This window comes from Gymnodraco acuticeps, unplaced genomic scaffold (genome assembly GCF_902827175.1).
Source record: "Gymnodraco acuticeps unplaced genomic scaffold, fGymAcu1.1, whole genome shotgun sequence".
NCBI lineage: Eukaryota > Metazoa > Chordata > Actinopteri > Perciformes > Bathydraconidae > Gymnodraco > Gymnodraco acuticeps.
Window position 1 is genome coordinate 5,086,407 of NW_022990238.1, and position 23,818 is coordinate 5,110,224.

The 23,818-nt window shown below is 41.0% G+C and overlaps 4 protein-coding genes across 4 annotated transcripts; 2 read left to right on the plus strand and 2 right to left on the minus strand.

Annotated features, from left to right (window-relative positions):
* The first annotated feature begins 130 nt into the window (after positions 1-130).
* Positions 131-7,207, plus strand: slc27a1a (solute carrier family 27 member 1a). The gene is made up of 13 exons (XM_034220131.1): positions 131-531; positions 796-963; positions 1,045-1,439; positions 2,017-2,184; positions 4,192-4,261; positions 4,362-4,453; positions 4,544-4,653; positions 4,751-4,960; positions 5,049-5,175; positions 5,285-5,422; positions 5,612-5,776; positions 5,944-6,090; positions 6,187-7,207. The coding sequence occupies exons 2-13, from the start codon at positions 797-799 to the stop codon at positions 6,342-6,344; spliced, it is 1,947 nt and encodes a 648-aa protein (XP_034076022.1). The 5' UTR covers positions 131-531; position 796; the 3' UTR covers positions 6,345-7,207.
* Positions 7,208-7,332: 125 nt separating this feature from the next.
* Positions 7,333-9,818, minus strand: trim35-13 (tripartite motif containing 35-13). Its single transcript, XM_034220132.1, is given in 7 exon segments — positions 7,333-7,923; positions 8,026-8,144; positions 8,248-8,270; positions 8,359-8,589; positions 8,669-8,764; positions 9,427-9,758; positions 9,761-9,818. Coding segments are annotated over 7 exon segments (1,395 nt in total). The 3' UTR covers positions 7,333-7,387.
* Positions 9,819-13,732: 3,914 nt separating this feature from the next.
* vac14 (vac14 homolog (S. cerevisiae)) lies at positions 13,733-17,127 on the minus strand. Its single transcript, XM_034219733.1, has one exon. The coding sequence runs from the start codon at positions 16,964-16,966 to the stop codon at positions 14,600-14,602; it is 2,367 nt and encodes a 788-aa protein (XP_034075624.1). The 5' UTR covers positions 16,967-17,127; the 3' UTR covers positions 13,733-14,599.
* On the plus strand, positions 17,075-20,964 carry LOC117548434 (zinc finger protein 567-like). Its single transcript, XM_034219738.1, has 4 exons — positions 17,075-17,566; positions 17,685-17,794; positions 18,322-18,427; positions 18,527-20,964. Exons 1-4 carry the CDS (start codon positions 17,299-17,301, stop codon positions 19,213-19,215), a joined length of 1,173 nt encoding a protein of 390 aa, XP_034075629.1. The 5' UTR covers positions 17,075-17,298; the 3' UTR covers positions 19,216-20,964.
* Positions 20,965-23,818: the final 2,854 nt, after the last annotated feature.

Below are 23,818 nucleotides of genomic sequence, written 5' to 3' on the forward strand. Positions count from 1 at the left end.
GGAAATTGGAAGTGGGTTAGTATTGCCCAATCAAAATTGAGAAAACCTTGACAAGCGCCGAGTTTAGCAAATGGCTGAGCTGCTGGAGATTGCTCACACCCGGGATGGGCGGTGCTTCTTTGGCAATGACTGTTCAATATGGAGTACAGAAACTAGCCTGATTCGCTCTGCATTTCACTGCTCTCATTCAGTTTCGGATCACTTTAGCAATTCGGGCTCAAATTATGAACTTTCCCCCGTATATATCAGCCTACTGGACACTGTCACGTACGTTTGACATATTTCCAAATGTCGTTGGAATGTAAGTTGTTTACTAGCTTAGTTAACGATAACAAAAACCGCGCTGACGTAAACTGATCTGAAACTGTGGTAAAACACTTGAAAACTATTGATTGTTAGGCAAAATTGTATATTATCTCGACGTTTTCAACAACCGGAGGAAGATTTCTGGTACTCAATTGTTACCAAGTTGTGCACAGCGACTAGGTTATCGGGTGAAAGGTGACATCGCTTCAGTCTATTGACTCGTAGGTAAGTTATGTGCCATGCATGGATGAAGATATTGTTGACGATGATATATTATGTGACCTTGAGAGATATCAGTTTAAATACGAGTGGTGTGGCAACTTTATCCCTGCTCAAAGCTTTTATATTATTGTTTAAACCTTTCCTAACAACAAAGTTGTGTGTACCAGTTTGCACTAGCCTACATTAATCCAACCTCCTGAGTGTAGGCTTCAGTTTATGCCCATTATATCCTCAAAGCCCATCTTTTTCCCCTTCCTCCATGACAAGAATGCACAATGCGGCGAGTGTCTCAGCCTCTCTGGGGTCCATGGGACTGCTGCGCCTCTTTGGGGTCTCCTGGCCGTGGAGTCTGGCAGCAGGCCTCGGAGTTTATCTGGGCACAAGCAGCTGGAAATACTTCTACATCGCAGCACGCACCGCCAAGAGAGACCTCAAGTAAGTTAAACATGTACAAATATAGTTATGGTCATGCGTTTGGGTTTACATCCTAATTTATCAAATGTTCCCCCTCCCCAGTGGCCTGTATGTGCTGATGAGAGTGAAGGTGGCTCTATGGCGCTACATGCGTAATGGAAGTAACATTCCTTCCATATTCGCTCAGACAGTGAAACGGCACCCAAATAAACCAGCACTGATCTATGAGGCCACAGGGGAAATATGGACCTTCACTCAGCTGGACGAGATGTCTAATGCAGTGGCCCACTGGGCCAGAGGTCAGGGGTGGGTCTCGGGTGATGTGGTGGCCCTCTTCATGGAAAGCAGACCTTTGCAGGTGGCTCTTTGGCTGGGCTTGGCCAAGGTTGGGGTGGAAGCTGCACTCATCAACTTCAACCTGCGGAATGATTCCCTCGTGCACTGTGTTGGGGTGTCCGGGTCCCGGGCCATTGTGTTTGGAACTGAGCTTGCTGATGGTAAGAATGCATCAACAAGGTAGTTGGAAAGGTACATTGTAAAATGCTGTTCTGCAGGATAACATCTTATTTAGGGCAGAACAAGTCAGATGATTACTGGAATGAGTAACGTTTAATTCAATGTTCTTGTGTAACATCAAGGGAGGTGGTGTTGTCACCCTTTTATTTTGTGTGTGTAACATTATAACTGTGTCTCCTGAATATCATGCGGTCAGGACATGCTGTTGCTGATCACATTGCACAGTCATCCCTTTTTGAAGTTAGTCAAAATTCTATTGTGTTGGCTTTCTTTTGCAACATAAACACACCACTGATGTTTGTGTGTGTGTGACTACTTTATTTACTGTAAATAATGTTTTCATCATAGATATCAGTTTACTCTTCTTTAGTCTGTAGGCATCATGGCGTCAGAAAGGAAATTCTTAGATAGTTTGACTTAATAATTTCATATATACATTTCTACAAAATTGTATTTAATTGTCAGAAATATTTAGATTATGTTTTAATTTTAACTAGCATGCCTGAACTAACTTGATGTCCTCTCTTCTTCTCTCCTTTTCCTCTTACTGAATGGCAGCCATGTCGGAGGTCAGTTCCTCCATGAACCAGGCCATGGTACGGTTCAGTACAGGGGATCTCGGTGCAGAACATCTGGCCCTTCCGGGTGCCCAACCTCTGGACCCAATCTTAGCCTTGTCACCTAAACATCACCCCACACCTTGTGTTCCCCCCAAAGGCATGAATGGTGAGTACAGTCACTGAAATCAAGTGTACCTCTGTCTAAGACATCATATGTATCTTAATGAGAAGTTCCTTTTTGAAATACCCTATTCAAACTATGTCCAATATTCGGCTGGTAAACTGGGGTTATCACTAAAATACTTTTTTGAATAATATGTTGGTTCTTCTTTGGATTAATCAATTTGATGTTTGGTCTATAAAATGTCAGAAAATAGTGGAAAATGTTATGCTTACCAAAGACCTATTTGTTATTCTAAAATGTTATGTTTAGAGTCATTAGGAAATCTCAAAATATTCACATTTAACAAGCTGGAAAAATCATTTGGCAAATGTTTGAATAGGTATAGACTAGGGGTGTTGAAAATAATCGTTTCTACGATGCATTGCGATGCGGACGTGGACGATTCGGTCTCGATGCAGTGACGGAAGATAATCGGTTATACCGTAGTAACGTTGCTTCCTGATTTTCCGGCCGTGGCTTTACTATAACGTTTTTTTTTTCTGTCACTTTAATATCAAATCGGTCGGTGACGCAGAGATCAGGGAACAGACGTGACAGCGGCACAGCAACACCAAACACGGCGCAGTCTGCTTTATCCACCAACACAAGAACACCAGTCCAGAACCAACAGCAGAAGGACCCGCTCTGAATCACTCCGTGTCGCTGCGGCTCAGGGATTTATGTATTTCAAAAATAATCGCGTTACAATCATGTCAGGTTTTTGGTGGATTTAATTAAGTCTTGGATTGCAAAGTATGAATGTCCTCTAGCAATTTTCAGACGATATATACGTGTGTAAAGTTTGTGAAGGCAGGAGGAAAAAAGCTTCCGCGATCACCGTCTCCTCTCCGTTCCTCCAAACCCCGCCCTGAAAATAATGAGTGACAGGCTGATAGTGACCCGATAGAAACTTTATTATTCACTTAATCACTGAGATATAATGAAGCTAACTTAATCTCATACATTCATGGGATTTATGTAACAGTAAGACAGAGAATGTAAGTGTGCACCCACATGCAGTATTTTAGTTGTTATATGCTGTTGTAAATACTCCTGTTGTCTGCTGTGTTCAGACTCAAGTCCTGTGTGTGATGCCACATTCAGGACATTCAGTGTCCTTTTTTTAACAGAAGACTGCTGCTAGACTGCAGAAGCATTATTTTTTTGTTTTTGAGGATGGAACAACTTCACACACAGATATAGGGAGGCTAGACCTATACAATTCATTTGTTTTGGTTTATAAATGAATGTCAAGACATTTATGTTATTGATTTCTGAAGCACTTTCTAAATAATAAAAAGAGAGTTCATAGTATTTACTGCATGTATGCATTGATGAAAAATAAGCCATGTGCAGTAATATAGAAAATTGAGGATGCAACGCATTGGTATGAATCGGGATATCGAATTGAATCGAATCGTTGACAGGATAATCGTAATCGAATCGTGAGACCAGTGAAGATGCACAGCCCTAGTATAGACTAAAAGATTTGCAGCTTACTGTTAACTCTAGCGCTATACTAAATTCCCAAAGTTTGTGTCCTACATCAATTTATTTTTTTCACTCTGCTGTGTAGCTTCTGAAGTAAAATTGATTCCCAGTCATTATGTGACTCAGGTGGGATGAGGGGAATGCATGGCTGTGAAAAACCTTAAAAGTCATGAGTCATTTTGAATTCAAGACAGATATTGACAGTTTTCTCTGGGCAGCAGTCAGTAGTTGGTATGAATGACTCACTAAGATACTGTCTGAATAACAATTCATAACCCTGAATAATGGTAAATCTGTCTCAGATGAATATTATATAAAAGTCATCATTACAGGTCCTAGCTATAGATATACCCTTTCCAAACAAACTAGAGGTCTATGATGCCCAGGAAAAGCAAAGCCGAAAATTGCATTTCAGGTCCCATCATTCTTTAGGTTTACTGATGGCATTCCAACAGTAACTGAAATGCTGTGAACCTATATGTTTCTTTATTAATGCTCTATTGTATTTTTCTTCTGCAGACCGTCTATTTTACATTTACACCTCCGGTACCACAGGACTGCCAAAGGCTGCCATTGTTGTACACAGTCGGTACGTTGCTCTCAATAAAAGCACCACTCTCCAGAATTGTTACAGTTGCTGCGCAGTTAATGATAGATGTCTGAGAACCTCTCCTGTGTTCCCACTGCAGTTACTACAGAATTGCTGCTTTTGGATATTTCGCCTTTCGCATGAGCCCAGTTGACATCATCTATGACTGCCTGCCTCTCTATCACTCAGCAGGTATTTGATGGCAGGCTCCAGCTCTTGAACAATACACTTCACCTGTTTTAGGTGTGCATAACCAAAGTGTCAGCTCTTTCTTTTTCCCAGGTAATATCATGGGCGTCGGTCAATGTCTGATCCATGGCCTCACTGTGGTAGTGAAGAAGAAATTCTCTGCCAGCCGCTTCTGGGAAGATTGCATTAAGTACAACTGCACTGTAAGAGGTTTTCTCGGAAAATATCCAGAATTGTACTTAATCAATAAAACATTTATACTGAACAAGCCACAATAACAACTATGTTATCCCGTTGTAGGTGGTGCAGTATATTGGGGAGATCTGCCGCTACCTCCTGTCTCAGCCAGTACGGCCGTCAGAAAAAGGACACAAAGTTCGGCTGGCGGTGGGGAACGGGCTGCGCCCCAGTGTGTGGGAGGCCTTCACAGAGCGTTTTGGGGTGGCACAGATTGGCGAGTTCTATGGAGCAACAGAGTGCAACTGCAGCATCGCCAACATGGATGGCAAGGTCAGCAAACACTGCTTTTTTTTCACTTGTGTGACTTCCATGATAAAATGGGACTCGGATGAGAATTGAGTTTATTCTGTGATGCCAGGTGGGAGCCTGCGGATTCAACAGTCGCATTCTCCCCAATATTTACCCAATCCGTCTGGTGAGGGTGGACGAGGACAGCATGGAGCTGGTTCGAGACAGCCGGGGGCTCTGTGTGACTTGCCGCCCTGGTAAATAATATGAATACTACCATAATGATTTTTTTTCTAGATTTGGGATATGTTTTCAAATGTTTTAGTCTTCTGAAATCACGCCATTAAACGCCTTCATGTCTTGCAGGGGAGCCAGGGCTTCTGGTGGGTCGTATCAACCAGCAGGATCCATTACGGCGTTTTGATGGCTACGCTAACCAGGACGCTACTAAAAAGAAGATAGCTCACAATGTCTTCAAGAAAAATGATTCTGCATATTTATCAGGTTACCAATCTCTTTAAATATTTTTGTAAATCTGCAAAAAGTCGTGTTATTCTTCAAGATAAAGAAACACTAACAAATAATGTCAATGTTGTATTGCCAGGCTTCCTTTGTCTGTGCTGAGTAGGGGTAATTTGTATTTGACCAGACATGGAATATTTTTCAAATTTACTACCCATATGTCTTTTCCAGGTGACGTGCTGGTGATGGATGAATTTGGCTACATGTACTTCCGTGACCGTGGTGGTGACACGTTCCGCTGGCGAGGAGAAAATGTCTCCACCACAGAGGTAGAGGGCGTCCTCAGCAGTCTTCTGTGTCAGACTGATGTGGCAGTGTATGGAGTGACAGTGGCAGGTAATGGTTAACTCTGCCTGCTTAACAATTTCCTTCGGGATAAATAAAGTCTTATCTTAATGCTTTCAGCCTCACGTTGCAACCATAACTGTTATTTGTATTTGATGCATATAGCTTGTAACTGTGCTCACTACTTGACGAGCATGTATCTCCATGTGTCTTGCCAGGTGTGGAAGGTAAGGCCGGCATGGCTGCCATTGCAGACACAACAGGAACTTTTGACTGCAACAGCTTCCTGCAGAAAGTCCAGCATGCTCTTCCTTCGTATGCTCGCCCCGTGTTCCTGCGAATTTCACCACAGGTGGACACCACAGGTACAGTGTCCTGATATCCATTCTGAATGAAAGAAATATCAACCTCACTTTAGATTTGTATATCAACAAATCATAATCTATTTAATGTATCAACAGGTACATTTAAGATCCAGAAAACCAGGCTGCAGAGGGAGGGATACGACCCGCGTCGCAGCACTGACCAGATCTACTTTTTAAACACTAGAGCCGCGTGTTACGAGGCTGTAGACGAGGAGCTATATAATGCTATAGCCGAGGGAAGAATGTCTCTATGACATGGAGGCCGTTGCAGGGCAGTCGTGTTGCCTCAGAAAATAGATGCTGTAGAGAGAACATATGCATACGCTGGTGTAGGGATCAGTCGGTTTGGGTGCACCACTGACAGGATTATAACCTTTCAGGAAACAGATGAGAAGACTACTTACATAGGCAGAGTATTGTAACAGATGAAGTTTAAACCTTGTATGATTAACACACCAGGCAATAATGTAAGGGCATTTATTTCCTTTAATAATTTGTTGTGTAATAATTATACATGAACACCTCAAAAAGCCTTTAAGCATCACCGCACAGAGTGGGTATAGCACACAACCGATTTGAAGTAGGATACATGCGGTAGCATCAAGTCAAACTGTTACAGGGTATATTCCCATATATGAAGAAGGCTTAAAGAACAATTATGTGTAGGTTCAAGCAATACTTGAGTGTAGAGCTATGGAGTTACTGATGTGCGTTTGGATGAAGCTGAAGGCCAGACTTCCACATGCAGCTACTAGATAAAGCACTAACCGTAGTCTCTTTTTAAAGGAAAACTAATCGCACTTATGTCATATTTAAACCTCTGAACAAAACTGGCACTTGTTTGCAGATACACGAAGGTTGTGACAGTATGTGCCTTATGTGAAATATCAGATCTGTGTTTCAAATGTTTGTTTTTTTTAATTAGCTTTTCTTAGAAAGGAGCTCAACAGGTTGTGGTAATCACGAGTGATTTTTTGCCATGCAAAGCTGAGCCACAAGTGTCATTTTATAAAACAAATCTTATGAGTGTAATATATGGATATTTAAAGCTATTTACAATTTCACATCTCCAAGACTACATATTTTGTTGTAACTCAAATTAAATATTTTAAAACAAGTTTGTTTCATGTCATTAAGAACGTTTTTTTTGCTCACTTGGAAATGTAGTGCTGTAATTTTCCACAATCGTCTCTTTTTAAAATAGAAAAAAATATATTTCACATGCCTAAGCAGTCATTCTGTTTTTTTTTTGTATAACTTTATTAAAAACCTTTGGCAATGTCACCAAAATAAATGATTAATCCATTGACAATAATATTCTTGTGGGCAGGATTTTCAGCGGATGCTCTTTGCAGGCAGAGCAGAAGTAGGGAAAGGCTCTGAGTGATATGATCCCAGTGAAGGTGTAGAGCGGTGCTCTCTCTCGAGGGTCATAGAAGGTCACCTTGCCCCTGTCCATATCTAAAACTACTCTTATCACTTCTGGCACCTTAGTCATGTTCAGCGGCTCCCACGGTGCTGTGCAGGCCTTGTGCTCACTGTTGCGAAACCTTATAGTCCAGAATCCCTCTGCTGGTGTCAACACGTGCTTGCCCTTCCTGTTGATGGAGTCGCTGGCTACTCCCATCACCCAGTAGGTGTTGTTCTTCACCTCCACATCCCAGCTGTGGCGTCCAGAGGTATACCCCTCAGCAGCCAGCATCTCAGCACTGATGTCGAAGCGTTCTGGGTTGTCAGGCAGCTTGAAAATCTGGGTAGAGTTCTGCACAACTGTGAGATCCTCTGAGAGGATGAAGCAGCTGGCCGCTGTGTTTGGATCCAGAATCACAGGAGCTAGAGAGAAAAGGAAGAAAAAAAAAAGCAGAAGTTATGTTAAATAGTCTGGGAGAAGAGACGCTCAATAAAACATGGCTATTTATTTTTGGAAAAACTCACTATATTTAACTATATTCTTCATCTTCTCCCACACTCTAAACTTCAAAGAGCCCAAGTGCTTGGCCACATCAATTAGAGCATCAGGTACATTTTGGGGTTCAAGGGGAGATCGCCAGGTTCTGCAAAGATACTTCAGCAGTTAGTTGTTGAGAATTGTGTCTGTAGGGCTATATTATCATAAATATATTAGCTTAGCAGGATCCTTGTGGCATTAAAACTTACCTCCTTATTGTTTCCTTGTAATTCTGAAAAGAAAAAATAGAAGAAAACTGCTTAGGACCAATTTAGTTTAAGTTTGTCATTCAAATTGTCTGAAGAAACAGTCTCATCTACCTTAAGAAATGGAACATCTTTAGAGTTCATCTCCTTTTCCACTAATCTGATGGTGTTTGAGAGAGATGCAATTTCATGATTCATATCCTCAAACCTCTGGTTAACCTCCAGCTTCTTCAGTTCCTTCTCAGCTTTTAACGCAGAAAGTCTGGCAGCCTCCTGTTCCTTCAGGAAAATGTGCAGGGCTTCAAATTCATCCTTGATCTGTGTTTCGGTATGTTCAGCCTGGCTCTGGAAAGATACATGATTAATGGAGGATCATTGCCTCCTCACCTTGGCTCTCACAAAAAGTAGCATTTTGTACTTTTACCTTGATATGTTCTGCCATATCCTCACAAGCCGTTTTTGCTTTCTTATACACCTGCAACTTCTCTTTCAAAGGCAGCAGTGCACTCTTCAGTTCCTCCTACAAAGACAGTGACATGTCATGTACACATACAAATAAGGTCAGTGTGGCAAGTACCCCAGCTGTCAGCACAATGTCAGGCTTTCAGCTGCCACATACTCTTCCATTGCTAGATTCCCTGTTCACAAAAAGGCGCACAATACAGGTGCATAGATGAAAGGGGAAGAATGATCTTATGCCCTGTTGATATGTCACAATTGAGCTCATGCACCTCAGAGTTAAGGCAAGGACACAAAACGCCAAGAAGTTTATTTAATATTTTGTACCCATGGTTTCCCTTTCTCGAGAGAAGGCAGAGGAGGGTGGGAGTAGAACAGTGTCACAGAAACCTGGTGGGATCAAGTTTCAATCCTCTCGGGACCCCAATGGCAATGGCAAACCAAAAATATAATCTATTATTAGAATGTGAATGAACTCTGCCAAACACCTACACATATCAGCTTATCAGGCTTAGAGAGGCACAAACACACTTTTTTAGAAATTGTGAAAAATCAATGTTGACAAGCTATAAATTAAAACAATGTCCAGGTACAAAGAACCACTTGTATTTGTTTGAACTATTGATCTGAGATTTTAATTAGTACATTAGCAAATAACCAGTCAATCTGAAATGGTGTTACCCCTGTGAAATACTGGGGTGACCAACCCTGTAACTAACTTACCTTACAGTCATGAGCACCTTCACCAATGGGATAGAGTCTGTGCCCGGTGTGTGCGGCTCCTTTCCCACATAAACCACAGATTGGCTCCAAGTCCTCCAAACAGAACAATGTGAGCTTTTCTCCATGCTCCTCACAAGCCTCTGGGTCATTATTGCTCCTGTCCACCTTGAAGGATTCACAGGTCTTCTCCAGCACAGAGCTAACCACAATTTGATCCATGGAGGAACGGAGCCAGCAAAGAGGACAGTAATGTGAATCCCCGCTGCCCTGAGTCTCCCAGCTGTCTTTCAAACAGGCTTTGCAGAATCTGTACCTGCAAGTGAGCACCACTGAATATGACCACAAACTGGACAGGAAAGGTCATCCTCAAGATGAGCACGTCTGGCAGCCATTTTTCTAAACAGGGCTTTGATGAGAAGGCAGGATTAGAGGCCCCTCCCAGGTCTATGGAAGGCTGCCTCATCTTGACCTCAGAAATAAGTGTTGATACCTCAGCTCCCAAAGGCATATCCCGTGTTATCCTGTGCTTTGTGGAGCATGCACATTGCGCCTTCTCAAATAAACACCACACCCCAAAAAGATGAATTGGCTTAACATTTAAGAGGATATATCCATGTAGATCAGAGTGATGAGTACCCTGACTATAACACCACGATGACATAGGCCTATGGTATGCTATATTCACCACTAAGTTATGTGAGAGGTCTGTTGAAACATCCTGTCACTGTGTAATGAAAGAGTTTGAACAGACACAATGTCCAAAAAAAGACTCTGGGGGAGGGTATAAATAGAGAGAAGTAACTGATTTGGACTGACGCTATGTGGGTAAAGATATGTCCTCCGGCTGACCAGTAGAATATTTCCACTCTGAAGTTAGGCTTTGGCCTACACATTTTAAAAATTGACCCATGGTTATTTTTTTATAACACCCCATTTAAAACCTACTTGTGGTATAAAACACGAATGTGTTTTTGGGCAAATTGAGGGTATTTCAAAACAAGATGTGCACACAGTAGTGAAGGTTAATTTTAATAATTTTTAAATGTATGAAATACTGAATTACAGTTCAACCGAGGTCTTGCTAGACCTCGGTTGAACTGTAATTCAGTATTTTGTTGTGAGTATTAGTTAACATAAATGAGTGCTGTGCCAAAAATAGTACAAGAGTTTGTAGAGAGAGATGGAAAGGGAATACAGTCCTTCCATTAGGAAACACTGTGTTGCTTTAACTCTTGAGGTTTAACACACTGTATGGTAGACCATATACTTCCCACACAAGGCTTATTAACAGGCAGCTTTAAATCATAGTAAAGACTGTTATTAGAGTGCACATTGTATCTGTAGCAAGCCAACATTACAGGCTTTATCATATGTATTGACATTTTAGAATAATAAAGTCAGATATAATTACATTTTGATGTATAAAATCCCCTAAAGGCCTTCTAACATACAGGCAAAACTGTTCACATTTCAGGTTAGGAGTTTGATAAGAGTTATTTGGTTTGGATTGCGTTCTGTATAGTGTGAAGGTAAACTTCTGTTGTTGCAATGTTGAGGTAGAATGAAGGAGTCTGGAACCGTTGTTAGCCAAAAGCACCGAGAGTTTATTGATCACAGTACATTAATTACATACGGCCGGGGAGATCACTTAGTTGCACACCGTCCCGTGTTTCACCAGCGATCTCTGAACCAAAAGACACAAAACATCTAACCAACACGAGGAGAGGCGGGCTTCCAGAAAGCCCGCGTATAATCAATAGCCGATGCGAGACAATGGTCCGCTTGTCTCAAAGAGATGCTGCCAGGTCAACCCTCCCCCACGGACATAGGAGAAGCGTTTGACCTGTGACCTCAACCTACAGAGGAGTCTTTGAGTGACTACAAGCAGATGTTTGCAGTATCACAGACTCTAAGGAACCATAAAAGACTCTATAAACAGATCAGATGAAAATATTCTCTTACATATAGGACATTGACCCTGACCAATCCGACCAAATAAGTGAAATTTGAGATGCCAAATGGAAAATATTATTTGTTCAGCAGTTCAGTCACTGATAGTGTAACAGTGACCCGCCAAAAGAGTCAACAACAACCCCAACACGCTACAGCCTGCTAGATTACTGGGGGCTCTGCATGCGGTTACTGGACAGGTAACAGATGTTTATTTTATTTTGCATTTCTTTTTGTCAGTTGTAATGTTTTAAATATATAATAACTTTTATAAGATAGGCTTATCTAAAGTTGTGGCTAAGAAACAGTTATAGTGTTATTAGTTTGATTAATAGTATTAATTTAGCAAAAGTTTCTCTTTTAATCTTCAAATGAGTCAATTGAATGAACAAAATGTCTGATTAGTAAACATTAAAATAGGTGGGAAAAGCGCATTGGATAACCATGATGTGCACATGTTTACACACAGAAGTTTGTGGGTGTGTGTTTGGGTGTTAGTGTATTTGTGTGCAGACATATGAAGACATTACTACAGTGCACACTCTACTGAGCACATTGGGAGTAGCAGGAAGGCCATAGCTGTGAAACTTTGACAGTTTTCCACACACGTTTTCACACTACAAGACTGTTCAAGATGTACAGATGTCCAGCATTTAGTATCTTGATCATGGTTGTGAATATTCATATTCATTCTTTATGTTGAATTAACCCAGAATGTACACAGAAATCCACATACCACCTAGGAACAAGGACAACACAGCTGGACAGACATAAGGTATAGGCATGATTTGTGTACAGAAGCATTTTATAAAATAGATGTTTCTATTAATATAATCTAAATGCATATCTAAAAAGCACCAATAAACAATAAAATAAAAATGATGTTCTTACAATTGCAGTATTTCTGTAAGTTGTGTAACAACTAAATCAATAATGAATGGATGTATACCTGATCAGGATGGTTATGTTCAATATCATGTACATTTAAGGTTGACTATACAGTGTGCAGGGTTTGTATTTACTGAGACAGAGGTTTTGTTTGAAATCTCTTTCTATATATCTGTAAAGTTATAATCTATAATAGGAGAAGTGGACTTTATGGCGTTACAGGGTTCAGGGTATGGGTAGGAATGATTTAACTGACGGCCTGTAGAGACCTAGCTATAAAACATTATTCCCAAAACTATTAATTCATCTTACCTTATGATTAATGAAGGCTTCCTTTATGGAATACACTATATGATTCATGTGCCGGCCTGATCCGTGGCATGTTGAACAGACAGGTTCCAGATCAGCTACACAGATGCGAAAAAGTCGCCTTCCATGTACTTCACATGATCTAAATGGAAGTCCAGGGTTCGCTTTGAAGCAGAGAGGACACTCCTTAATACCATGTTGTATCCAGAATCGCTCCAAACAACAATTACAAAAACTATGATCGCATTCAATGCAGCAGAGGTCCATGGAAGACAGGAATATTTCCCCACACACGGTGCAGGAGGAATCGTCCAAAAACTCAACCTCCATCTGTGAATCTCAAGGCTACACTGGTGGGTCTCTACCAGGGCATAAAAACGATATTCCCTCTGAAAGTACAGTATGTACCATGAGTGTTCAAGTGTACATCAAGTCATGCAGCAGGAGAGAGAGGAGAGTCTAGACTAGAGAATCCGGCATCTCTAGTTTCACTAAGTTTAGTATCACCACATTCATAATCACTTTCAAACCATGCTACTAAAAAACTGAATCGATGCATGGGAGTTCAATTCAAATGTTCACAATGACAACAGAGTACTAGAACAAACAGAAAAACAACATAATAATTCACTCATAATGGGCTGGCTACCCCCAGGGGATCGAGGGAAAGCTTAATATAAGAAGTGATGACCTGCAGGGGGAAACTCCCTAAAGGTTAGGGGCCCCGGGAAATGGCAGCCACACGTAATATTAATACAAATAGACAAGAGGATAAGCATTTAGAAAAATAAAAGTCTCCTTTTTACTATACATACTCTAAAAAGGTAATTTATTGTTACTATTAATTTGCTTAACTGTCTGTATTACAAGCTCGTAATCACAATGGAAACCTAAAGGCAAAGTTAACACGATGCATTAACTCAATTATATTGATTTATTGGGGACATTTGGAGCTTGTTATATAATGAGACTTATTATAATAATAAATCCAGAGCAAAATATTGACATAGCCATTTTATAGCCATAGCCGGTTATGCAGGATTTAACACAGAAAGGAAAAATTTCATTAGTAGAAGCACTCATTTGTATGCTGCTTTCTTCTGCCCTTACTTCTTCTAGTATTTCTGATGCCTTTTTCTTTAATAAATAGAAAAATAAGTACATTTTTGAATCACATGGACCACTTTATTGATTTTCACACAGCAATGACAAAAGTGGGAACCTTTCGAGATTGCATGACAAAATTAAACTGTACAGAGAGAAAAACATATACAATTAATAATATATAAGACATAGAAAGTCACACTTCTTTAGCTTTTAGCTAAAGAAGTGTGACTTTTCTGGTCAGCTGCACCAACAAAAACAATGAGGTATCTCACCATGGGTCTACCCAGAATGTGTGTCAGAGTTCAGTCATCCATGGCTGCCTTGGTCTAAATCTGAGTTCAGCTGGGTCAATACTCTTCACGTGAGATTTATTTTCTGGCTGACAAGAGATTAAGGCAACTCTGAAGGCATGCTCTATATATATACTGCCCGGCAGGATACAAAGTGAAACACTGTGGTTCACTTGGACATTAAATGTGTTTATGTATTACTGTGTAATATGTGTAACATTGCTAATACTTAGTTTAATAAATCAATCTAGACTGCTGACAGGGCATAACAAAAGACAGGTTATGGCCAAATAATCACCACAAATGTTTGCGACATATGGGATTGTATATGTTCATTCACCAAATCTTCACAGAAAGTAATACAATGTAATTTACATGTGTATAGTCTGAAGTGTATTAAATGTGATTTCTATTTTAAAAAATTGTTATGTTACATTACATTCTTAATTTACAAACAAATCATTGTTTCCTGAAAATGTATATTCAGTGCTCTGAGACGTTTTTAATCATACTTAATACTTTTTGGCTTAAACATTAAAAACCTTTTCCAGAATTATTATATGTATATATTTTGCTGGTCCCTAGCATTTTTCTTAAACCCTCCTCTTGGTCACTATGGTACAATAACTTCACATGAGTTTCCTGTCTGGGTGATCAGAGGCACGTCCGGAGCGTTGGTGCCGGACCTCCAGGTGTTTGCTCTGAACGCGGTCAAAGTGCTGGAGCAGCTCATTGTAATCCACCTGAGTGTGAGAAGCACGTTTGGAGGCCACCTGCTGTTTCGAGTCCATATACTTTGACTCATCCACAGTCCTCATGAGCTCCGGGTTAGGGACACACCTTAAGCGGTGGGAGAGCAGCTGGAAGGCCTGGCTCTGCGGCAGCAGCATCAGCAGGCCGTACAGAGCCTTTATCAGGTAGGGGTTGTTCTCCACATCTAGCAGCTGCAGGCGCAGGTAGGTGAAAATCGGGCTTTCGATGAGCTGTACAAGCTTGTCGACCTCCATCAGGAAATCTACTGTGACCTCCAGGTCTCCAAACTTCTGGATGAGGTCATAAGCATGTTTGTAGTTCTGCGTAAGGAAACAGAGCGACACAGTGGCTACAGGGTTGTGGCACCAGGAGCGATACAGGCAGCAGAACAAAGCACAGCTCTCCTGAGTGTGCAGGTCTTTCAGCTGGTTGCGTAACTGGAAGAGCTCAGCCGAGGTGAGCAGGATGGTGTTGAGCGTCTGGACCATGGTGGAGGCGAATTTGAGGTCCTCTTCCTTCAGCAAGATGTCAGCCATAGAGTGGAAGATGTTTTCTGCGTGAAGCAACAGACAGAGCTGTCTGATAATAAAAGCTCCTCTGTTCTCCAGAAGCTTCCTCTCCAAACTGAAGCGTTTCAGCAGGTTGATCATGAACTTGTAAAAATAGGAGTTCATGCTGGGGGTGGACGGGGACGAGTCTGCTGCTTTGGAGCCTGTGATAGGCTGCTGACCTGGCTTGGCGCCCTCTGGGACCTTGAGCACCAGTTTGTTGTCAGCGCTGTCACGGGAGCCGCCTTGGTCTGATTGGCCAGCAGGAGATGATGCGATCTCAGCTAACACCTCCAGATCTTTCAGTATAACCTCGTCGGATTCATCAGACAGGGTTTTCAGCAGCATTGGAAACAGACTGTCTGTGTGGCGGAACATTTTGCGTGGCGTCTTAATGTAGAGGTGGTAGAGCCATTTGAGAACAGCGATGCGGGTCATCATGCCAGTGGAGGAGTCGTGGAGGTGCCGGCCCAACACCTGAACAATACCGTCCAGATCCAGAGTGACCTGAGGCCTGTCTGCACTGGCCGGAGTGAAGAAGCTGATGTTACTGAACCCAACAGATTCTTGTGATGCATTCAGCATATCATTGCTGTCTACCTCCGTCTTAGGCTGGCCATCCTTCTTTGTTGGCGACTCTGTACTTTCACTTTTCTCCTCCTCCTTGTCATCCTCAGGAGTCACCAGCTTCATCAGACTGTGATTACAGGCACTGGCTGCTTCTTTGGTATTCTTCTTTCTGTCGTCATAGGAAAGGCAAGGCAGCACTGCAGTCAGGATGCCAGAGGAGTAGGGGAGAACCGCTCTGCCTGCCAGCTGGATAAACTCTCTCATCCAGGTCATGGCGGTCAGCTGGATCAGGTCGTTAGTGAGTTTTGTTTCATCTGCAACCTGACAATGGATGACCAGGATGTTGGCCATCTCTGCAAATTTCACGTCTGAGGGTGTTTTCTTAATCTCCTTCAGAAACTCTCCAAGCACCACCTCACACGTCCTACGGATCTCCTTGCTGTTGTCTCCCAGGATCTGGAAGAGCCCATCCAGGATCTCAGGGAGGTAGTCCAACAGGTTGATGTTTGGCACAGACTCCAGAACATGGATCCAGGAAATAATAAACTGCCGAGCATATTGATTATTTGAATAGATTCTCTCTCTGAGCAAAGGGACAAACGCCACTAAGTCAAACTTGTTACTCTCTGTCACAATGTCTTTCAGCAGTCTGTCAAGAAGTTCAGACCCGCTTTTCACATTTGGGTCTGGGTCTGCTGCGAGCTTGCTAAGACCATCAAAGAGCAGGTTGAAGTGGGGAAGCACTGCTCCCCTGGCGACCTTCACTATATTATAGAGGGCCTCACAGGCATAGTAGCGCAGACGGCTGTCTGAGTCATTAAAGCACGTGAGCACAGGCTCTATAAGCTCCTTCAGATACAGACCTGAGTCTTTGCCGAGGGCGATGGAGCAGGCTGCCAGTCCAATGAGACCCCCCTTTCGGCTGTGGGGGTGCTGGGAAAGCGCAAATTCCGAGGCCAGGATCTGGATAACATGTCTGATTTGAGTGGAGTTGTTCTGAGCCACAAACTCCCGCACCAGTTTCTCAATCTCGAGAGCTGCGACTTTCCTCTTCTCGTACAGTTTATCATTCAGAGCCCTGACAATGTTGGGCGTCAGAGGCGAAAAGTCCTTCTCCGTGTTCATGTTTGCAGCTGTAGTTGTAGCGGATCCCGTCTACTCAAAATGTAAGTTATTATGTGCAAAAGCGGTCTGCATTTATGACAGTTTATAACAGAAATACAGCGGTTTCACTCGCAAACCAGGAAGCCCTGTGATACAACACAGCTGACTGGATGCAGCTGACCGGTTACATCCGCCGGACACACGTCATGTGTGTTACATTTATTTAGGTCCCACGTTGCGAGTACCGTTAGCTCAAATTAGCTTCGGACACAGTTCATTATTGTTATACCGTTTGGCGTTTGAATCGTATTCATACTTTTTATTGTGAATAGTTGTTACAGCCAGGAGCTACCATGGCGAGCCGCGTCTCTTTACACTCGCAGCTCACCTCCATCATGGAAACATTGGCCATGTCCGCCCTGAAGCAGGTCTGTAAGGTGGTGGATGAAGACTCTGCGGAGCTCCATGTGGGGTTCTCTCTGCTCATGGCGGCGAATTCAGCCCTGAAAGAGAAAGTCAACAGTCTGGAGTGCGAGCTGGCCACTATGAGAAGTGTGTTGTGTAAAAGTAAGCGCAGCGTCGGCGTGCAAACTGTCTGCCATAAGGACGGGGACGCTCATGGTAGGCCTACTTATGTTTCACACTTAAAATAGCTCAGATAAGAACATACATCTTCTGCATTGTTTCTGTGTTTACTAATGTGTCTTCCATGTCCTACTTTTATGGCTTGACTTTCCAGTGTCTGGGTCGCCCATCATAGAGGGGATCTTTGGAAAAGATTGGTGTATGAATCTGTGGAAAGACACAGACCCATGCAGTCTGGGGGGAGACTCACCAAAGTGCTCTGACGTAAGTGGGTGATTCAATAGCTATTAAATGTGTGAAACCTGTAGAGTCTTGAAAAATAAACAACTGTGGATAGTGCAGCTGTAATTGTGAATCATACAAACTTCATAATATGTAGGTTATAAATGTGTATAGCCATGGTTGTGTAATAAATTATTAAATGTAAACAGTACCTTCGAATAATGAAGAACAAATACCATGAATGTGAACACAACAACCTTCACAACCATCATTATTATTCATATTATCTTAAAGTTAGGAAAAATGTCCATCGGAATTTCCCAAATCCCAACATTCGAAATGTGTTGGTTTTTCGTCACCAGTCCAAAACTGAAACTTTAAAAACAAATATATTTTGATTATGAGAGAAACAGCAAATCACAACATTTAAAGAAGCTACATTTTCCATTATTATTAACGTAAATACTTTTTCAAATATCAACAACTCAACTGATAATGTGAACTTTAGTCTGGCAAAGCATTGCTGTCATTAAAATAGTTTAACATTTAGACTTTTTTTTTATTTGCAGTCTGTGGATACACAATCCAACCAGATTACTGTAACTGAAATCAAAGAGGAGGATTGTGTGGAGGAAGCTGCCAGCAGCTGCCAGCAGGAAACACTTTGTAAAGAAGGTAAGAGAGTGTAGGAGCATTGACATAAAGAATACAAAACCGATTCAGCAGCTTTTGAAGCATTTTGAGTGCTTCACTTTGTATTTTTTCATGCAACAGATCATGAAGAAAGCTCAGCAGAGGAACCAGAGTCAGTCGGTAAATCGGCCCATGGCAGCACTTGCAGCCTGTCCTTAGATCAGGATGGAGAACAGGTTGTGTGTGCAGGGGGTATGGAAGAACCAATCATGAAGCTGACATCCATCAATGACACAGAGGAGGCCTTCAGCACTCTTAATATTCCAATTGAAGAGGAGGACGATATACCTCTCCCTGAAGAGAGTCAGCAAGAGCTTATGAAAAACACTAAAGGTGGTCGCAGAAACTCTGAAAACATCCCTGCTGTGGCTGATGAGTTACTTAATGACTTCAATATGTTTAGTGTACAAACTGCCGGAGTTCAAGACAAGGACATATTTACGTGCCAAATATGTAACAGGACTTTCTTCCACAAGCGCACTCTAACAATACACATGAAGTCCCACAAGTCAAACTTTTGCAATATTTGTAAGCAGAATATAACTCGCAAATACAAATGCAAGTCGCACATCTGCATACCTCCGGTTCAACCTAACGGAGACGGTAGATCATGTGAGTTCTGTGGGAAGACCTTTGCAACCCCATCAGCTGTGAGGATTCACAATCGAGTCCACACTGGAGAGAAACCACACAGGTGTAGTTTTTGTGGAAAAGGGTTCGCCCAGAAAAACAATCTGACAACTCACCTACGTGTCCATACTGGATATTAACCGGACTGTATTATAATGTAATAGTTGGCCAACGAACGAATATTCGAATAGTCGAATATTCGGGTACAGCCCTAGTATGTAGACTTGTAGTATCTATAGGAGTCTTTAAAAACAAACAAGTATTAAGCAAGTCACTGTTTAGTGACAAGTGAAGGAGTTCACTTGAAGATGGATGGATGGACTGTTTAGTTATTTCTGTTTTTACAATGAATGTTCATTTTATTAAACTTTTATTTGACAGAACTTTCCTTTTTAAAATATGAATTATGTTATGTCTAATCTAAACTTCACTTCAACTTGAATATTCGGTTTTATCAGTGGTGTCTTGCCATTTTTTATTTCGTACTTTTATAACCTGAAAAGTACACATCTGATGCAGCTCTGAGGCATGCAGTTAGTGAAAAGGGGGGGTAACCGCAGCATCCGGACTAATACCGCTGATGCACTGGTAGAAAGAACATAATTGCGAGGCCTGGTCTCCTGAAAAGCAGGTGCAGCCTACAAACAAGAGCAGGGAGGAGGAGACACATGTTGGCACAGTCATGCATTACAATCATAAAGCAGAACAACAAAAACAGTTAGCCAAAAGCAAAGCAGCATGAGCAGAACACTGAGAACACGCTGTGGTGTCTCATAGCAACGCGGTGCAAATCATTTATGACTGGATCATTTATTAATCGCTGTTAAAGCATAAACAGTTAGAATGCTTTAGTAAGTTTTGCTTTAACTTTAATAAAATGATCCTGTGAGGATAATAAGTTAATTTGAAGCAGACTCAGTGTCAGGGTTAGGGAAAAATAGGACCCAAATGCAGTAAAAGGACTAAAAGGTCAGGTAACAAAAAGCGAGCTTTATTTTCCTGAATGACAAAAGAAAACAAGAAACAACTTAACCAAAACCGGGGGAGTACGAGGAAGGATCAGGACAAAAGACCTCAGGAACAAACATGGAGCATGGACAAGAGCAAAGAGACTAACAGGTATCATAGACGAGAAACGACGACGAACAGACATGGAGCACAGGGGAAAACACGACTAAATACACAGAAGGGTAATCACGGGACAAGACACATATGGGCAGGGGAGGCAGAAACCCAAGGGCAGCAGGTGAACACAATCAGACACTCCAGGGAAACTAAAGACAGGAAGTAGGACCAGACAAGACACAAGGAGGAAAACATTTCAAAATTAAAGGTGGAAAATGAAAACAACAATCCAAAACCATGACACTCAGTCCAGTATGCAGCTGTGAAAGGGTCTCCATCCTTTAATATCTGAGCAGAGGCCTTTTTCACAGACACATGTAGTTCAGCTGTCGCTGGACTCCACTCAGGTTTTCACAGAGCTGAAACTCAATCCCATCTACAATCAGAGAGCAGACTACGTTTAGTTTATTTAAATCCCAACTCAAAACATGGTTAGTGAGGAATCAGCTCTGAAACACTGACACAATCTTCTGCTCCTTACAACCCAATGTCTGTGTTTTAACATGTTCTTTTGTTTTGTTTATTTGTTTTGTTTTATTGTTCTGTCTTTTTATTTAAGTATTCCAGTAATGTATGTTGCATGTTTTAATTTGATTGTATTTACTTGTTTAAAGTAAATGTGTTTTAGGTTGACTTATAATATCTGTCCAGGGACAACAGATGAAAAATAGCCTCTTGGCTAACCTCTGGCACATTTACAGGAATGTTAATTAATGTGCACTGTCCTGTCCCTGTTAAACAAATGAATAAATAAATAAAAATAAGTGTATGCTCCTCATTTAGGTGATAATTATTTAGCTAAAAAGTTTTCGGATCTTAAATACTGTTTCATAGCAAACAAAAAAATGAATAGAATAGAAATAGAATAAAGGTTTCACAAATCTCAAACTGTGTTATAAAGAATCTTTAGCCTCTCTGGGATAATCCAGTCCAAATAAATCGGCTATGCAGCGATTTAAGAGGTACAAAAAAATAAATGTATACAGATAATTGCTTTGTTAGGTATGATGATAGTTCAGTATAGAATATAATAGCATTTCTTGAAAATAGTTCACATTTAAAACCAAAACAACACAATTTGACTCGACTGACACCATTTGTCTTTCTGCAAACATACTGCAGCCCAACAAATACATTTATTTCAAACAGTAACACCATTTGAGCCAGAACTCAAGGTTGTAGTTAAGTACTTGAAGAATCGCATGCACAAAACAATCTAGATAGATAAAGAAATCACTACAAGTAATACGAAAAATATTATTTCTGATTTTAGGGTGTACTTTAAAAACCTTGTTAAGGGAATAACATATTTAACAATGAAAACCCTAAGCCATCAAATAAACAACAACAAAAAAACATTTAAAACTGCAAACTAACGACAGTCTTCTGTTATTTGGATTCTGCAATATTTCTCTTAGCAATAAATCTTAAAATACATCGAACAAACTACTATTTTCTCAGCAGCATCATTTCCCATACAGGCTATTAAATTGGCCTTATAGATAGGAGTTTTTTTATATTAATCTTACATCTAAATTGTAGTTTAATTTCAAATTGGCACGTTAAGCCACTGAGCGTGACAGAGAGCACTTTAGCAGAAGTGATTTGATCGGTTAATTGAAACACTGGTGTTGATTTAAACCATACTTGTATGCATAACATTTCCGACAGTCCACACAGCTGTAAGGTTTTTTGCCGGTGTGTGTTCGAATCTATGGTTCGAATATGTATGTTCAGAGAGCTTTTCTGGGAGAAACTTTTGCCACATTCTGGACAGTTTATAAGGAATACAGCGGTTTCACTCGCAATTTCAAGGTGAAATCCGAAAACACTCGCCCCGCCCCCTTACTGTGTATCGCTCACTGATTGGACGATGCAGCGCATGCACTGGCGCTGGCACTGATCTGATGCTTCTTGACATGAGAGCAGTTTTATGGAAGCAAACAAGAGACAGAAGTATTTGAATTTGATCAGACACCGAATTTATAGCATTGAAAATAAATACTTTGAAAATCAAGTATCTGAATTTTTTTTGCTCCGAATTTACCTATGTGAAATAAAAATGTAAAAATTCAAGTTAAAAAAATTAGAATGTTCAAATTCAGATCCCAAAAATTCAAGTGAAAAAAATTCGACGTCAAATATTTCGGTGTTTAAAATTCGATGTCCAAAATTGCGATGCAGCATCATCCGGGCTACTCAGACAGGATAAGAAATCGAGCCCTAATGCAATCAAACCGACTTCTGGCCTATCAGAGTACGGCTTTGTCAGTCATGTGATCACAACAACCCGGGAGAAAAATGACGGAGAACAGCGGGGCTCGCCGCTCGGGTAAGTAGTCAGTTTGTGCTCTTTATTTTACTTGCTCGACAGTATTTGTATCTTACATTAGCTAGCTAAATGAGTGAAGTAGCCTTGTGCCTTGCTGTTAGCAAGCTCCGTTACCATTAATTGAAGTGAATCACGTTACCGTGTGTGTGTGTGTGTGTGTGTGGGGGGGGGGGGGGGGGGTGACGGTTTGCAAAGTAACGTAACGATCACTTCGGTTAGATAAGTCAAGTAGACCATGCTACACTATACGAAATACACTCTTACAAAAGCCCTGCATTTAAACATGTTAATGTTACTTTAGTAAAAGTATGCTAGTATAAGTAGGAAAGTGTTGTTAAAGTATTTAAAGTAGACACAAGTTATACTATTATATTATTTGATTTATTGTTATTACCGATGCACGAGTTGACTTAACTGTTGTAGTTGGAGCTCATTTTGAACAATGAGCTAACTAATTATTAATTTCATAATGGTTTAATGTGCTGACTATTTTCTACATTAATAGATTAAGGTCTGGTTTGTTCAAAGTCTCAAAATAGTAGGACATGCTGTCATAATTACCCAGAGTCCGAAGTGACACCTTTACAATGTTAAAGCTGTTAGATAAATGTAGTGATGTAAAAACTAAAGTATTCAAGATAGTGTAGTGGAAAAGAGATGTTTTTTTTGTTTTTTTAACGTTACCAAAACAAAATCTCTTGTTTTGGACTGACAGTAATAATTCAAGAAATAGTAGATAAATAAATACACATCAATTTGTTGTGGATGGAACACAACAAATGGTGCTCTTACCTGTGATGCCTCCTCCAAACATTATAACCAGAAAGTATCATTAAAACTATAAGTAACAGTTCTAGCTACTTGACTTCAGACAAACAATTCAAAAGACAAAATCAACACAATTTATTGAAAGACCAATCTTTATTTCTCTCCTTTTGTTTGTGTTATTAAACCCTGTCAATCTAAAAAACTGAGCAACTCAACAGTTAACTTTATATTTCTTATCGTCCAAAGCATCTATTACACTATTTGTTCCCCTCTCATATTCACAGGATGGATGATTAGAGACTTTGGGGTAAACCTCAGCTTCATGAACGTCCTGTCTGTTGGTTTGGCCAGAGAGGGCTGAGGGTCTTTCCCTCCTCGCAGGGAAAGACCCTGCAGGCCTGAGGGAGGAGGACCAGACCTGATGGAGGAGGACCTGCACCAGCTGCACCTACAGAACTTAGCCCATGCTGGGCATAGCTGTTACCACCTGCACAGGCCTAGCCTGTCAATGAACAGAT

Excerpts from the sequence above, each read along its gene's own strand:
- vac14 (XM_034219733.1), bottom strand. The coding sequence starts at position 16,966 with ATGAACACGGAGAAGGACTTTTCGCCTCTGACGCCCAACATTGTCAGG.
- slc27a1a (XM_034220131.1), top strand. The coding sequence starts at position 797 with ATGCACAATGCGGCGAGTGTCTCAGCCTCTCTGGGGTCCATGGGACTG. Across the intron at positions 5,423-5,611 it reads TGATTCTGCATATTTATCAG|GTGACGTGCTGGTGATGGAT; the intron begins GTTACCAATCTC and ends TGTCTTTTCCAG. Across the intron at positions 5,777-5,943 it reads GTATGGAGTGACAGTGGCAG|GTGTGGAAGGTAAGGCCGGC; the intron begins GTAATGGTTAAC and ends GTGTCTTGCCAG.
- LOC117548434 (XM_034219738.1), top strand. The coding sequence starts at position 17,299 with ATGGCGAGCCGCGTCTCTTTACACTCGCAGCTCACCTCCATCATGGAA. Across the intron at positions 17,567-17,684 it reads TAAGGACGGGGACGCTCATG|TGTCTGGGTCGCCCATCATA; the intron begins GTAGGCCTACTT and ends TTGACTTTCCAG. Across the intron at positions 17,795-18,321 it reads ACTCACCAAAGTGCTCTGAC|TCTGTGGATACACAATCCAA; the intron begins GTAAGTGGGTGA and ends TTTTATTTGCAG.